General features: G+C 42.2%; 1 protein-coding gene across 3 annotated transcripts in view; it reads right to left on the bottom strand.

Annotated features, from left to right (window-relative positions):
* The window catches only part of lrp2a (low density lipoprotein receptor-related protein 2a), a 55,352-nt gene that overhangs the window by 17,315 nt on the left and 23,749 nt on the right, over positions 1-14,288 (bottom strand). For 2 of the 3 annotated variants that reach the window (XM_082509048.1, XM_082509050.1), the window contains exons 31-52: positions 14,100-14,228; positions 13,180-13,346; positions 12,836-12,979; positions 12,632-12,741; positions 11,986-12,163; positions 11,671-11,884; positions 11,341-11,580; positions 10,957-11,145; positions 8,847-9,779; positions 8,602-8,767; positions 8,365-8,523; positions 7,990-8,279; positions 7,695-7,895; positions 7,481-7,507; positions 7,341-7,376; positions 6,999-7,241; positions 6,789-6,914; positions 5,625-5,744; positions 4,905-5,036; positions 3,359-3,560; positions 2,984-3,279; positions 907-1,573 (exon numbers count right to left, since the gene is read on the bottom strand). In XM_082509048.1, coding sequence (XP_082365174.1) covers positions 907-1,573; positions 2,984-3,279; positions 3,359-3,560; positions 4,905-5,036; positions 5,625-5,744; positions 6,789-6,914; positions 6,999-7,241; positions 7,341-7,376; positions 7,481-7,507; positions 7,695-7,895; positions 7,990-8,279; positions 8,365-8,523; positions 8,602-8,767; positions 8,847-9,779; positions 10,957-11,145; positions 11,341-11,580; positions 11,671-11,884; positions 11,986-12,163; positions 12,632-12,741; positions 12,836-12,979; positions 13,180-13,346; positions 14,100-14,228 — 4,969 coding nt within the window. The remainder of the gene's footprint in view (positions 1-906; positions 1,574-2,983; positions 3,280-3,358; positions 3,561-4,904; positions 5,037-5,624; positions 5,745-6,788; positions 6,915-6,998; positions 7,242-7,340; positions 7,377-7,480; positions 7,508-7,694; positions 7,896-7,989; positions 8,280-8,364; positions 8,524-8,601; positions 8,768-8,846; positions 9,780-10,956; positions 11,146-11,340; positions 11,581-11,670; positions 11,885-11,985; positions 12,164-12,631; positions 12,742-12,835; positions 12,980-13,179; positions 13,347-14,099; positions 14,229-14,288) is intronic. The other variant, XM_082509049.1, reaches the window with a different exon arrangement.

Genomic DNA, 14,288 nt, shown 5'->3' on the forward strand with positions numbered 1-14,288 from the left:
ACAACTATATAACCAGGTACGAACTTCTTGTTCAAAACAGAAGCTGAATTTATAGACTTATAAAGTGCAACTAATCACAAATAGCTAGCTGAAATTAAAAATACAACCCAAGCAAAAGCTCAGGTTGCAGGAAGTCAGGGAAATACCCGCTTAGCATTGAGAGTAAGTGTTTTAACCGCAATTGATGGTTATTTAAGTGCTGTGCTACATGTTTTGGCAGCAGGATAACAATGAAACAATAAATGATAATTAAAAGCAACAATAATATTAAGATACAAATAAAACATTTCAAAAAATTCTACAGTTTGGGGATTACTTAATGTTTTCCAGGTACCACAATAACAGTTATTTGCTTACTGAATGCTTCTAATCAGATCACTAATATCTACACTGTGAAAACTTTGGACATGAGTAATCTGGTCCTTGTTACACATCAAAACTAAAGGTAGAGTCTTCAGATAGTATAATTAAAATCAATAAATTCTGATAAATTGCCTCTGGCTTTACACAAAAACAAAAGGTTGTCCACATTTGTGAACAAAGGTGCAAGGAACAAAGTCTTTATAACTTTAAGTGGGCTTGAAAAGAGAAGATCTTCAGTTTTGCTTATAATTTTTTTTTTTTTAAATCTGTAAAAACACACCAGAACTTTGTCTGCTTCTATACTAAGCATAGTGAAAAGAGCCTTAATGGAGACATATGAGGGAAAGTAAGAGGGAAAAAATTTAATAAATTTCTTTAATTTGTTAAGTTTACTGATATTTCAGAAAATCTGCCAACATGGGTTTGGGCCTGAATCAGAATGACCCTTTAGAGTGTGACACGTCAATAAGCATAAATCTGTACCAGATGGTTATTTCTGACCATCTGATAAGCAAACATATTTATTATATTTGGATTCCTCACCCATATTTGGGATGCAACACAACGCCTCTGGGGTTTTCAAAGCAGTAGGTGTTATTGGCATCCACGCAGTGTTCGGCTAGTTTCTTGACAAAGCGGCCATCCAGTTCAGACACTTTGAGACAATCCAGGAAGCTGTCCACCCAGTACAGTTTCCTGGCTACCCAGTCAACTGCGAGGCCCTCCCCATGCAGAACTCCATTAACCACCACCTCTCTGTTACTGCCATTGTTATGCATCCTTTCTATCACTCTGCGGCTCACATCAATCCAATAGAGACGCTTGTCGACGCGATCAAAGTCCGTGGCCACCACACTGGTCAGACCCTGCAGAATGAGAGAATAGGCCACCCCATCTGTTGACAGATTCCTCAGGTAGTAGCGGTTGCTGAAGATCAGGTACGGTGAAATGTTGCTGTTCTGACGGCAGCTGCGCCCATCCGGCTCTCTGAGGAAACCTGGAGCACACTTGCACATGTGGGAACCAACTGTGTTTTCACACAGTTGACTGCACACGCTGGGGGTCTCTGTACACTCGTCGACATCGTCGCACGTTTTGCCGTCAGACATGAGGCGGTAGCCAGGACGACAGGTGCATATAAAGCTAGTAGGTGTGTCGGTGCAATTGTGATCGCAGTGGTGAATGGATGGGTCTGTGCACTCATTGATACCTACAGTTAGAGAAGTAAAAGAGCCCAAAAATTAAAGTAATAAAAAAAAACATTTAACCTTTTAACTTGCTATTAATAAACAATTACCAATTACTATATTATAGTGCTAGATCTATAATCAGTTTGCTAAATTAACATTCTTGGATGTATTTGTTTGTTACAGATAAGTGTAACAATTTTGCAAAAGTGGATACAAGAGGAAGAATTTGCATATTTGTCTCTCTGAAGCTATTCATTTGAAAAATCCTATAGATATAGAATCATCATTTCTATATTAAGAAACAGTTGTTTTACTCCAGAACTTCAGCCACTGGATACATTTAGAACTTCTTCAGATCTTCTTTACTCCAAGTAAAACAAAATAACTGCAATGACGCAATTACCCTTTTGCCACCATAACACTTACAACTATGCTTGAACATTTAACTTTCATCCAGTGACTGTCATTCAAACTCAAAGTCAAATCTCATTTACACTCGGCTCATGTTTGCACACCCTGTCCTCAATTTTTATTATTATTATCATTATTATTATTATGGTAACAGGCATACATTAAGAGTCAGATAACTGTGTGTCACACAACCAGGTCCTTTAGAATCACCAACTGACCTGATAAGCAGGTCTTTGGACAGGTTCAGACCAGGCGGCTGATACACTGCTGTGCTTTTAAGCCGTTTGCTAGATTGGCTACCTCGTGTAACTACTCTAACTACACTATCAAGTACTTAAGGTTGGGTTGGTAAGTGTTCTCTGTGTTCTCTTTTAGTTTAGTCTATGATATGGACTCATACAACGCTTTTTTTTTTATTCAAAGCACTTTTCAATGTACACATTTTTAACACTCACACACATGCAAACCTGGACAGATACATCGTGGGATACTTGGGATACTCTTCCCCAAGGATGCTTCAACATACAGATGCAAGAGGTGAGGACTGAACCACGAACCTTCTGAATAGTCAACAGCCCTCTCTAAATCCAAGCCTAGGTAAGAATTGTGCAACCAGCAAGGAGTGTAAAATGTCTATAAGTGTGGCTGAACAAATAGTATGACTTCTCTATAACTGAACATGTATGATTTCACACTAGTACAATTCAAAAAGGCAAGTCTAGTTTATATAAATATGTTTTCTTGCCTTTCCCAACAGCCAGATTGAAAATGGCTGCCGTCTTGTGTTTTTGAAAGACTAATGAGGTTTATCAAAGGAGATAATCATAAAAGAGTTTACATACCATATTTGGTGCTTGTATGCACCTGTGAACAATTTCCCTGTAATGTTAAATTATCTGAGGCTCTATTGTTTTACAAAGGTAGGAAAGCTTCAGTTGAGTCTGTTGCTGAGCATTCTTCTCAGTGAGGCTCACATCTCATCAAAGCGAGGAAATGCTGTCAAAATACTTTTCACTCACCGCATCCTTTCTCGTCGCTGTTGTCAGAGCAGTCATCACTCCTGTCACACACCTGGCTCAAGGAGATACAGTGACCATTCTCACATTTGAACTCCCCCGGGGGGCAGGTGGGTGCTGGCGTGTGGCACATGTGCTCCAGCTCATCGGACTCATCCCCGCAGTCGTTGTCGCCGTCGCAGACAAAGTCACGTGACACACAGCGGCCGTTCTGGCAGGTGAACTGATGTTGCTGGCAAGGTTGGTACGTGCAGCCCTGCTCATCGCTGCTGTCTCCACAGTCGTTACGACGGTCGCACCTGATTTGAAGAGCAAAGAAAATGAACTCAAATTTCCAGTCAGACTCATCACAGATGATATCCCAGCGTTCCTTCTAACCTGTAAGAGCTGCGTATGCAGAGACCATTATTACAGGTGAACTCGTTGATGCCGCAGGACCTGCGCGTGCAGTTTTGACGCTCATCTAAAGCATCCGCACAGTCCGCATCGCCATCACACACCCAGTCACGGGGAATGCATTTCCTCTGAGGTGGCCTGTTGTTCACACATGTGAACTCTGCACTTGAACACGTTCGATTGGCTGAAAAAGACAAACAAAACAGGCAGGGGCTTTACAAGAAGTTAAATATTGAATGCGGTGACCCAGCGTCAACCTACATATTTTGTGAATCCAAAAACATTCCAAACTGTATTTCAAAACATGCGGCTATGACCACAAATTCTTTATCCGTCTCATGTGATCACTTCACATTGTTTGAAGTGAGTCTCCTACAGCGCTGAAGTCTTTAGCTTCAGGCATCTTATTTTTGGAGCGCATGTCGGTGAAATATAAGAATCTTGATCCACCTTGAGCCAGGAAGCCAAAGAAAGGAGACATGCACAAAGTAGCGAGTGAAGCAGGAGAAATTAGGAATGTCAGCTCCTTGGACTGGAGACCTTCTACAGGGCACTTAGATGCTGGCAGCTCACTTCCATTGTCCCTACAAACAACACTCACCCAGTGGTGTGTACCTAAATCAGTATCCCGAATAACAACAGGAAGCAGGAGGGGGCAATCGAGAAGTGGTGGAGAACAAGAGGATGGTCTTCGAGGCGGGATGGGGCGGTAAAGAAGTGAGAAGACGTAGTAAAATAATTAAGCAGAATTACCAACTCGTGGCTTAATACCTCTGCAGTCAATAGGATTTGCTCTTTAACTGAGTCAACGGTGTAGGGACGAGCCTTCCATTTTCATTTTGAGTTATTGTGTAAAGTTATGTTCAATAGCGTGTGTTTTAAAGCATTACATCACACCAGAGTTGACCTTTAACCTCTTGGATATTAAATCTTATTTAATCATTTTATCTTGTTAAACATTTCTGTGAACTTTTGCTCGAGTGGCTGAGTGTGTCCCAAGATTTTTGTGATACTGTAGTTGGGTGAATATAAAGTCAGGTCCAAGATTTGGTTTTTTTAGATCGTGGTGACCTTTGACCTTTGAAAAGCAAATTTTAACTCTAACCACCAATTTTTCCAAATTTGTACCAAGTTGGACATTCTCTCAAGGCACTCGGGCAAGCTCACACTCGTGATCGTGGCAAAATTTAGTCGAGATTTCAGGTTATTATCTCATAATTTTACTCATGGATACCCAGTTGTTTTTTAACTGCTGGACAGCTGCCATAGTTACTAGTGCCAGTCTTCTTCTTCGTGTTCTTTTGGATGCTCCCTTTAGGGGCTGCCATAGTGAATCATCTGCCTCCAGGTGACCCTATCCGATTATTTCTCATTAGCTTATTGGATATAGCAAAGATGACCAACTGTCCTCAATGACCCATGCACGGACCAGCACTTGTATCCATGCTGGTTACAAACACAAAAAGGACAAATAGAAAAAAGAGTGAATGAAAAAGGGGGAAAGGATATAGGACTAAAGGACACATACCACAGTTATGTCTCTGATCTTCATCACTCATGTCACCACAATCATTGTCCCCATCACAGATCCAGGACGAGGCAATGCACCGGCCATCATCGCAGCGAAACTGGTCTGTGTTGCAGGTTCGGATCAATGTGGCTGCAGGCACAAATCACACACATTAAAATGTATATAATACACCAACATGAACACAGTGTGGCGACTTTATAACATATGCCAACTCGTTTCTATCCAATGTAAATGTTCACTCCCTGTTTTTTTATTTTTGTAATTGCCAATTATCTCAGGTACTTCCCCCATCTGCTTTTCCACTAATAAAGAAGGCACAATACAACACTGGCAAAGCTTTCAAAATAGTCATGGCAACTCCACATTCCCATGCATGGTGAGCTATCTAAACAAAAGCCAAAGTGAGGCTCTGTAACCCCTGGTGGACAAAAGGAGGGGGAGGTGCTGTTTGTCAGAGGACATTGAGGGGCGTCACCACACAGGAATGCAGCACACAATAGGAGGCCTGACTGACCACATCATCAACAAAGAAATACACCACTGACTTGCAGTCCCCGCTACATCACTCACGGAGCTCTCTCACACAGCACACAGATGCAGATTGGCGGAGAGGCATAAACACACAATAACAGAGCAGCTGATGACGGGGAAGGGGGCAGACACACAAAGCCAAAAGGCCCATTTTGGTGGTGAGAGAGTTTTTTTTGCAACACTCACTACAGGAGAGGGGTTCATCAGAGCCGTCACTGCAGTCAGCCCCTCCATCACAGTACCAGTGGGCGGGGATGCAGCGGCCACTCGAGCAACGGAACTCGCTCTGGGAACATGTGGATTGAGCTACGGAGAGGATGCAGAAAGTCATGAAATCTCTTTTTATTTCTAATATCATTCTGGCTCATAATGAATCTTTTTGAGGATTAATATACAGTATGCTGATTTGTAGAATCTGGGAGCTGAAAAGTAAAGATCAAATCATTATGTGACAACCTACTAGAATAATTACTTATTCATATTTTTTAAATTGTTTTCTCACATTGTATTACAGAAAAATGGTTGCAAATAAAAAACTTAAATATCTGAAAAACCAATAAGTGTCTGAAGTAACATTATGATGCCACTTGTACAATTTTGTGTCAAACAGCAAACCTACATAATATTCATTATCTAATTGCAGTACCTGAATTCTCTATCCGCTTCCTAGACCATACAGCATTTTACCTCTTTAGGGTTGTAATAATGTAATACAATATGTCAGATGTTATTAAATCATTACGTTGCCTAGCAACCACCCAGCAACGAACTAAAATGACCCATTTTTAGCACATAAACAACATCTGCCTCTCCTATTTTTTATTTCATTCATTCTTTTCCTTTTCTTAATGTGATTAAGTATATCATTTTGCCAACACCACAAACATGCCGATGGAAATGTACTAGTAATAAAAACACAGGAGAATAGCAGAATGAATGAATGAATGAATACATAACACAAATCCCAATACATCAAATTATAGCTACGTACAATGTAACGCTCCACCTGTCCGGTCCAAGTCCATTTACTTATCCTTACAGAAACTGTGGGCTGGTACCAAAGTTTAAAATAACAATTTGCCTGATGGCACATGCTGACAATTATATTTCTTTAGGTTACTTATACTCACTCTTTTCTTCGTTGTGCCACGGGAAACAAAGGAACGTAATTATAAATGAATAAATGTTTTTTCACTTATTTTTCTTCATAAATTAAATAAATGTTATTAATAACACCCATGTCTTTTCTCCTACTTTGGCAGAGATTTTTAGCAACAGCAACAGTTACCTGATGCAGTTATGCATCAGGAAAAAATAACAACTTGATCCTGATATTGTTGTTGAACTTACCACAGTGTGTAGGACTCTCATCACTCATATCCCCACAGTCGTTGTCTCCATCACACAGATACGAGCGTGGGATGCAAATGTTGGTAGACTGACATTTTGTTTGCTCTGGCTGGCAGGTTCTCTCCGCTGAGATGATCGCAAATGAAAGCACATTTAATGCAAAAACAACTTCCAGTACTTTCCTCTATGTGGCACACTAAGGATACTCACGGCAGTTTCGTTCATCAGAGGTGCCATTGTCGTAGCAGTTGTTGATACCATTGCAAACATAGTCCTTTGCAATACAGCGTCCGTTGTTACAAGCAAACTCTGTGTTTGGGTCACAAGGTCTGAACAGACAGCCCACTTCATCGCTATTGTCCCTGCAGTCATCATAATGGTCGCAGCGGTAGTGGTAGGGCACGCATCGCCCATTGCCACAAGTAAAGACTGTAGGCTCACAAGTGTGGAAGGCTGCCAAACAGAATCGAGATGAGATCAGAGCTCTGGCCAGAAGAGTGAGATTGAAGGAAATGGGGGCTTGTACACTCGACCATTAAAAGCTCATTTTACCTGACAAGGCAATAAAGGATGACAGCAACTGTGGGACTGCATGCAAAGACAAGTATATTGATTCATGTGTTAGTACTGATTTGTGTTATTGCTCAAGACGGTCATTGGAAAAATAATCATAAATATGCAGGAATACACACCAGCGTAGCTGAGGATTGTTTTATGTCCTTGGAAATAAAATTTTAAAGCAGAAAAAGAGCATTTGTTAGAATTAGTAACTTTAAATGATTAAGAGTTGCATTTAACAGAGAGGAGAAGGACCTCAGGAGGGCTCTATAAGGACTGCTGTGAGAGTGAGATTGTTGGTAACCCAATAAAACTCGTGACAAATTTAGGATTACCGTGAACACCTACCACAGACTCTTTCTAACTCGTCACTTCCATCTCCACAATCGTCGTCATTGTCACATTTCCACTGGGCTCGAATACAGCGGCCATTCATGCAGGCAAACTGCCCTGGCTGGCAGCGAGTCCCATTATCAGGGATACAGTGTTTGTTGTCGGCGAGGTACCAGCGGCCCTCTGATGGACACCGACACTCAGCTCCATTAGGTCCTAACGTGACAAAATTGCAGAACAGTTTGTGTTATTCCTTCTCAATTAAGGCACTAGAAGAAAAACATGCTCGAGACAAAGGGGTTTCTTGTACCTGGAGTACAGATGTGGCTGCAACCTCCATTAAACTGCTGGCAGGGACTGTCACACTGCTGCTGCTTTCTGCCAGCTAAAACGTGGATGTCCATTGGTCGAGATGGAAGGTTCTGGATCATAACCCTCTGGTCAGAACCATCGTGTTTGTTGGCTCGGTAGATGCTGCGGGTGTTCCAGTCAGTCCAGTAGATGAACTGGCCAAACATGGTCATAGCAAAAGGGTAGATGGCTGTGCTGACAATAACTTCACGGTTGGAACCAGTAAGAGAGGATCGCTCAATCTTCTGTCTGATGGCAGAGCAAACAGATTATAATGGCAGTTGCTGCAGATTAACAAGACAACAAGATAAAATAAGATTTTTTCAGCTCTTACAAGCTGGCATCTGCCCAATAAAGCCTCTCTTCTTCATAGTCCAGGGTCAGGCCATTGGGCCACACAAGACTACTGTTCACGATCTCTATTCTGAAGTTTCCACCTAAGGTGGCACGCTCAATCTTTGCATGGGTTCCCCAGTCTGTCCAATACATGTATCTGTTGAAAGAGAAAGATTCATTTATAAATGTGCCGTTTAGTCTTACGAACGAAGATAGAGTGCTGTGTAAATCTTACCCCCTGCAGGGATCTAACATGATGGCCCTTGGCCTGGACACATGAGCAATTATAGTTCTTTGGGAGCCATCAACAGACATAGAGCTAATGCTCTGGTTGACATAGTCACTGTAGTAAATTCTTCTGTTTATCCAGTCATAAGCAATGCCATCAGGAGCACCAAGATCTGTCAAACCACAGAGATCACAACGCCATGAGCAATGCATCAACACAACTAAACTTACCAACATGAGTGTAAAACATACCTGAAGCCACCACTACAGGAGCCGAGATGGGAGAGGACAGGCTGATGTAGCTGATCTTGCTTGATCCTGCACCGGAGCTCTGGGTAAAGTAAATCCTTCTGTCCACGATGTCAAAATCCAGTGCCACAGAAGTACGAGGCACATTGACGACAGGGAAGGGCAGCGCATGGTCATCCGGATCGAGTCGCAGACTCCGGACAGTGCTCTCCGTAGTATAGATAAGGTAATCGTCCCTTGACACCACACAGCTTTCTCCATCTGCTCCAAGATTCCCAAAAGCACAGCTGCATTTTTTATTCTGACTGCCTGCATTAGAACCTGGGAGAGCAAAGCAGAAGTGGGCACAGCCTCCATTGGCTTCCAGGCAGGGGTTGTAGTTAAGCGCTTGTGCACTACTGGGCTGGGTTCGCTGGTCAAAGATGGTAATGTCCCTCAGCATATTGATATTGTCTCTAATGACAGCTGGCTGCTCTGTGTTTCCTGGCACTTTGCTTGCTTGGAACACCTTCTTCAGGTTTCTGTCCACCCACAGGATGTTATTCTCAAACACTGTAATCCCGTAAGGAGTTGGGTAGCGGCTGCCATACCTGACTATTTCTGTCTCTCCTCCTTGGGGGCTGACTCGAGCAATCATATCCAGAGAGTCATCGACCCAGTAAACATAACCAGTTTGAAAGTCCAGAGCGAGGCCTCGAGGCGTGATGATCCCTGAAGATACTAAAACCGTGCGATTGGTTCCATCCAAGAGCGCGCGCTCAATTTTTGGGTTCTGACCATAATCAGCCCAAAATAAGTATCTGTTTCTGGGGTCTACAATGATGTGGCGTGGCATGTCCACCTGGGTCTTGAGCAGCACCCTACGGAAAGTTGTGTTCAGGTGGAGCACCTCAACATACGTCTCAGTCAGGAAGGCATTGGTGAAATACAAATTCCCTTAAGAGACAAAACCAGTAAAGTGTGCATTTAATATAGTATCAACTCCAGTCATGTTAAGATAGTTTTGAAAGAAACTGGTCGGTCATGCTTGGTGTAGCAGTATAAGTTACTGGGATGATTGTGTTATCAGTACAACATGGTAACTGGACTAGCATTTATAGTCTTTTTCTAGTCTCGGCTCTTTCACATGTTTTCTGCCGTTCATTTTCTTGAGTGTAACCAGCATTTTGCAGCTTGTTGTAAATCCTGTGTATTTAAAATTACTAACCTACCTCCTTGACTGCTCTCGATTAGGTAAGATGTTGTGAAGTTGTTTTTCTTTATCACAGAAGTAACTGTGATATTGTGCATGTTAGTTGTCTTCTGTGGTCTCTCAGGCCTTTTTGTGTTGCTGAGTTGGCCAGTGCATTCACTCTTCAACACTCTGAATCAACTGAATCAACTTCAGATATTATCTCTGCTTCATTTGTCATGAAATAACAAGGCAATGGGCCTCATTTGACCGTGAAGCTACTTGTCAGTCAATTGTCAAAATTATTTTTGAGCCTCTGAAAATAAAAGACTGTGGGTAGAAATGGCCACAATTCCTAAACAGTCATTGCAAAAATTCAGCAAAGCTCCTTGAATTAAAGCTGAAAGTCTGCATTTCAGTGAAGTCTTCACTGTTTTATTTAAAGTCCACTGTGATGGAAACTGAGAGGAAAATAACAGACAGTGTGACTGTCTACAAACTACTACAACTCCATAAGAAGGGACTGTGATCTATTTGTAATGTATTGTACATATATTTATTACTCTCAGATTTAGCCATTCTTATATTTTGCTTGTTTTATGTTATTGTATTTTTAATGCTTTACAGTTATTGTATTTTTTTTCTCTGTTGCTTGTGAAGCTCGCACACAAGAATTTCACTCACATGTACTGTACCAGTGTACCTGCACATGTGATGTGACAATAAAAGTGATGTGATGTGATTTGATTTGATGTGCTAGAAGTTAAATGAATCTCACTGCTGCAGAGTATTGCTAAACAATAAATGACCTCTATAGGAATTAAAGATGCTAAAGCCTAGGTACAGAATACATCCTGTAACACAGATTAGTTTGCTGTAAACCCATCTGCACATTACTTGTGTGGTAAACAAAACATGTGCTTAAATGAATGAACGGCATACCTGCCACCCAGTCGACACCAATGCCTCGTATCCCGTTGCGTCCGATTCCAGATGTCACAATGCTACGTAATCCTGAGCCATCTGGCTTGATTCGTCTGACCCCGTTCTGTATCGCCACAGTGCTGCTGAAGTCACACCAGTAGATGAAACCAGAAGCCATGTGGACATCAATGTGTAAAGCATTACGGCCTGTAAGAGGATAACCCAGTCATTAGAGGTCATTACTGTCTCTTCAGAGGGAATGAATGCAAACAAACAACAACAGATCACTAATTTATTTAGTTGATTACAACAAAGACTAACCCACATTTTAAAAACGTTATTACTAATTTTATTATAACCTGCATAGTTAATTATGTATGCAACAGTATTACAATCTCTGACCTCTTCCAGCTACTGGCACCATGGCCTCAGAGTGGTCTGACCCTTCTAGACTGAAGCCTTTAATAGCAGACAGAGTAGAGATGACGACGTAAGACTGGTAGGGAGAGCAGGTCCTGTTGTCGGCATTAACTTTAAAACCTGTGGCACATGCACAGGTGAACAGACTCTGTGGCCGAGGCAGACAGAGCTGTTCGCACGCTCCCACGTTGTTTGTGCAGCCATTAGATGTACCTGCAGAGGCTGAGAGCGTAAACAGAATCCAGTGAGACTAAAGAGCAACAGCAAAGATAATATAGGCAGTGAACTGAGGCAGATCTGTGTGTTACTCACTCTCTCGAAAATGAACTTTCAGAACTCTGAGTCCAGACACGTTGTCTCGCATCACGACCTTGTTGGCTCCAGTGGACTTGTCCACACGCTCTATCACCTCAAAGTTGCGGTCAGTGTAATAGAGGTAGTTCTGATAGACAGCCACACCCCAGGGGTGCGACAGGCCTGTCACTATGGTGATGCGGTTGCTTCCGTCGGGATCGCCACGTTCAATCTGCGGCATTTTAGGGAAACCAAAACAAATTAGTGCTTTAAATAAATTGCAAATAATTATCAGGATTAAAGCACCTTAGAGAGAGCTAAGTAAAAACCCACCACGCCAGTGCTTGTTACAGCCCAGTATAACTTGTTCTCTCGGATGTCCACAGTAATGAACTCAATGTGATCAAGATTGTTTGTGAACAGGGTGACGGGGTTCAAGCCATCCATGTCTGCAGATGCCACCTTGGCAGGGATGCCACTCTCGGTTCCCTGGTCTGTCCAGTACAGTTTGCTTAAGAACATGACAGACAGTGTCAGCGTCTGCCTTTGCAATTTAATCACAGATGCAATACACATGCATATCACGTTTAAAATTTTTTAAAAGTTCTAGCAAAACAGAGAAGCACACTGTTATCGCTAAATGTATACTGTTTAAATATGAGGCGCAACAATATCAGCATCTACAGCAATAACACACTTTCTAAGCTGAATGAACTATCTTCCATTTGAGAACTCATGCCGATGAAGTCATAGAGCAGAAACTTAATGAGCACATAGTGTCTTCATGCGGGAGTAAAAAATCTTAGAAATATCTTGTGCTTGACTGCACACTGCTGGGGTTTTAGAGTGCAGTGTAGTATTCAGTAACACAAGTTGAGATCTCTCTAGAGGCCGAGCAGATGGCAATGAGGAGGCTGTTAGAGCTCAGTAGCTGTGTGGTTGAGCGATCTGTGCCAGGACTGTGTTAAATAGGGCTTACCCACGTGCTGGGTCCACGGCAATGCCAACAGGACTACCAGCGCCAGTTGGGGAGCCGTTATTCGTGATTAGGGTTTTCCGGTACTGTACCTCCCCTCTCAGCTTTAAGACCTTTGCCAAACACAAAGAGGTGCAATTATTGTGCTGCACAACTGCATTGCAACACTAGTTTTTTTTTTACTGAACATGGCATTATTCGTTTCACCTCAATAGACTGTGTAGCTGGATTGGTGTAATACAGATTCTCTGTTATCCAGTCCAAGGCCAGCCCAACCGGGGAGCCAAGAATGGCTGCAGGGGCAAACTCTGTCCTGTTAGTGCCATCTGACTTCACCCTGTGGATCTCACCCTGAAGGAGGACAAAGACAGACATATTAACCTCAGCATGAGTCTGTATTATGTCTTCTTAGCAAGCTTTCTTTTTTTTTTACAATGAACCCTTATGACATGCACAGGATGTCTCTACACAACACTTGAGTTCCTTATTTACTTTTGGGAAAAGGCATAAAGAACTATAAAGCTGTATAGTATTTCTGCACAGTCACTTACTGGGTGCTCCACCCAGTAGATGGTCTGTTCATTGTCATCAAAATCGACATCGTAGCCATTTTGAAGCCCAGCGACAGGAACCATGGCATCATTACTCTTGTCATCCAGGTTCAGGGAAATGCCATAGATGATGCTGTCTCTCACAACGACCAGGAACGGATCCTCAACTAAAGATGGAGTAAAAAAAGCAAAAAACATTAAAAAGACATTAAACGTTTTTTTTCTACAGTATGACAGCAAACCCAAAGCAAAAAAGAAGAAGAATACTTTTAAAATTATTAAACAAATTCCAAGACAGAGCTCAAAAGATTTGCCCCCAGGATGCTTTCAGTGCATGATATCTGGTGCAAATTACACATCCCTAGACATCCCTAAAAAACCCTTATCTATAAAGAGGATTGACTGGTGAAAGCTGGTTGCACAATCTGATTTGCTTTGTCATCACAGATTAAAATCAATGAATGGTTGTAGGGCATTTTCATTCTTGGATAATCGCTGGCCTCAGGGGGAGACTGTGTCCTGTTTGGTTTGAATGGGTTGAAACCTGAGATGAGTTAAGCTGGTGACCTAACTAAGACTCCTTGAACACTGAATTAAAGGTCCCTTGTCTTTTTAAGACCTTGAAAGACACGCATATGATTCTTAATATTTATAACTGGAACAGCAGTTTACAGGAGAATCTAAATGGGAGACTGTTGACAAGTATCTGGATCGTTCAGGTTAGTGTTTTCAAAGATTTATTCTCTTACCAGCATTGAGATAGCTGCAGATAAAGCATGAAAGCGCCATCCTTTCTGCTGTAGCAATAACCACAGCTGATGAAGACCTGAGTATTTCAACATATCTGCTACATCTGATCTGACTTCCTTTTTCATCAAACTGAGTGATGAGTGTTTTCCTCCATGTGGCAGGGCGCATACCTCTGGTGCAGGTGATTTGGTCCGCTGCCAGCATCCAGCCTGAGGGGCAGGCACACGAGTAATACCTCGGTCCCACAGCAGACAGGAGGCAGATATGAGTGCAGGAGCTCCTCAAGCAGTGATTTTCCCCTGCAAGTTGTCAAACAACACATGCACACAGACAGAATCCAAAAAGTCAGGTTCTCTCAT

This window comes from Aulonocara stuartgranti (genome assembly GCF_965226115.1).
Source record: "Aulonocara stuartgranti genome assembly, chromosome: 16".
Lineage (NCBI taxonomy): Eukaryota > Metazoa > Chordata > Actinopteri > Cichliformes > Cichlidae > Aulonocara > Aulonocara stuartgranti.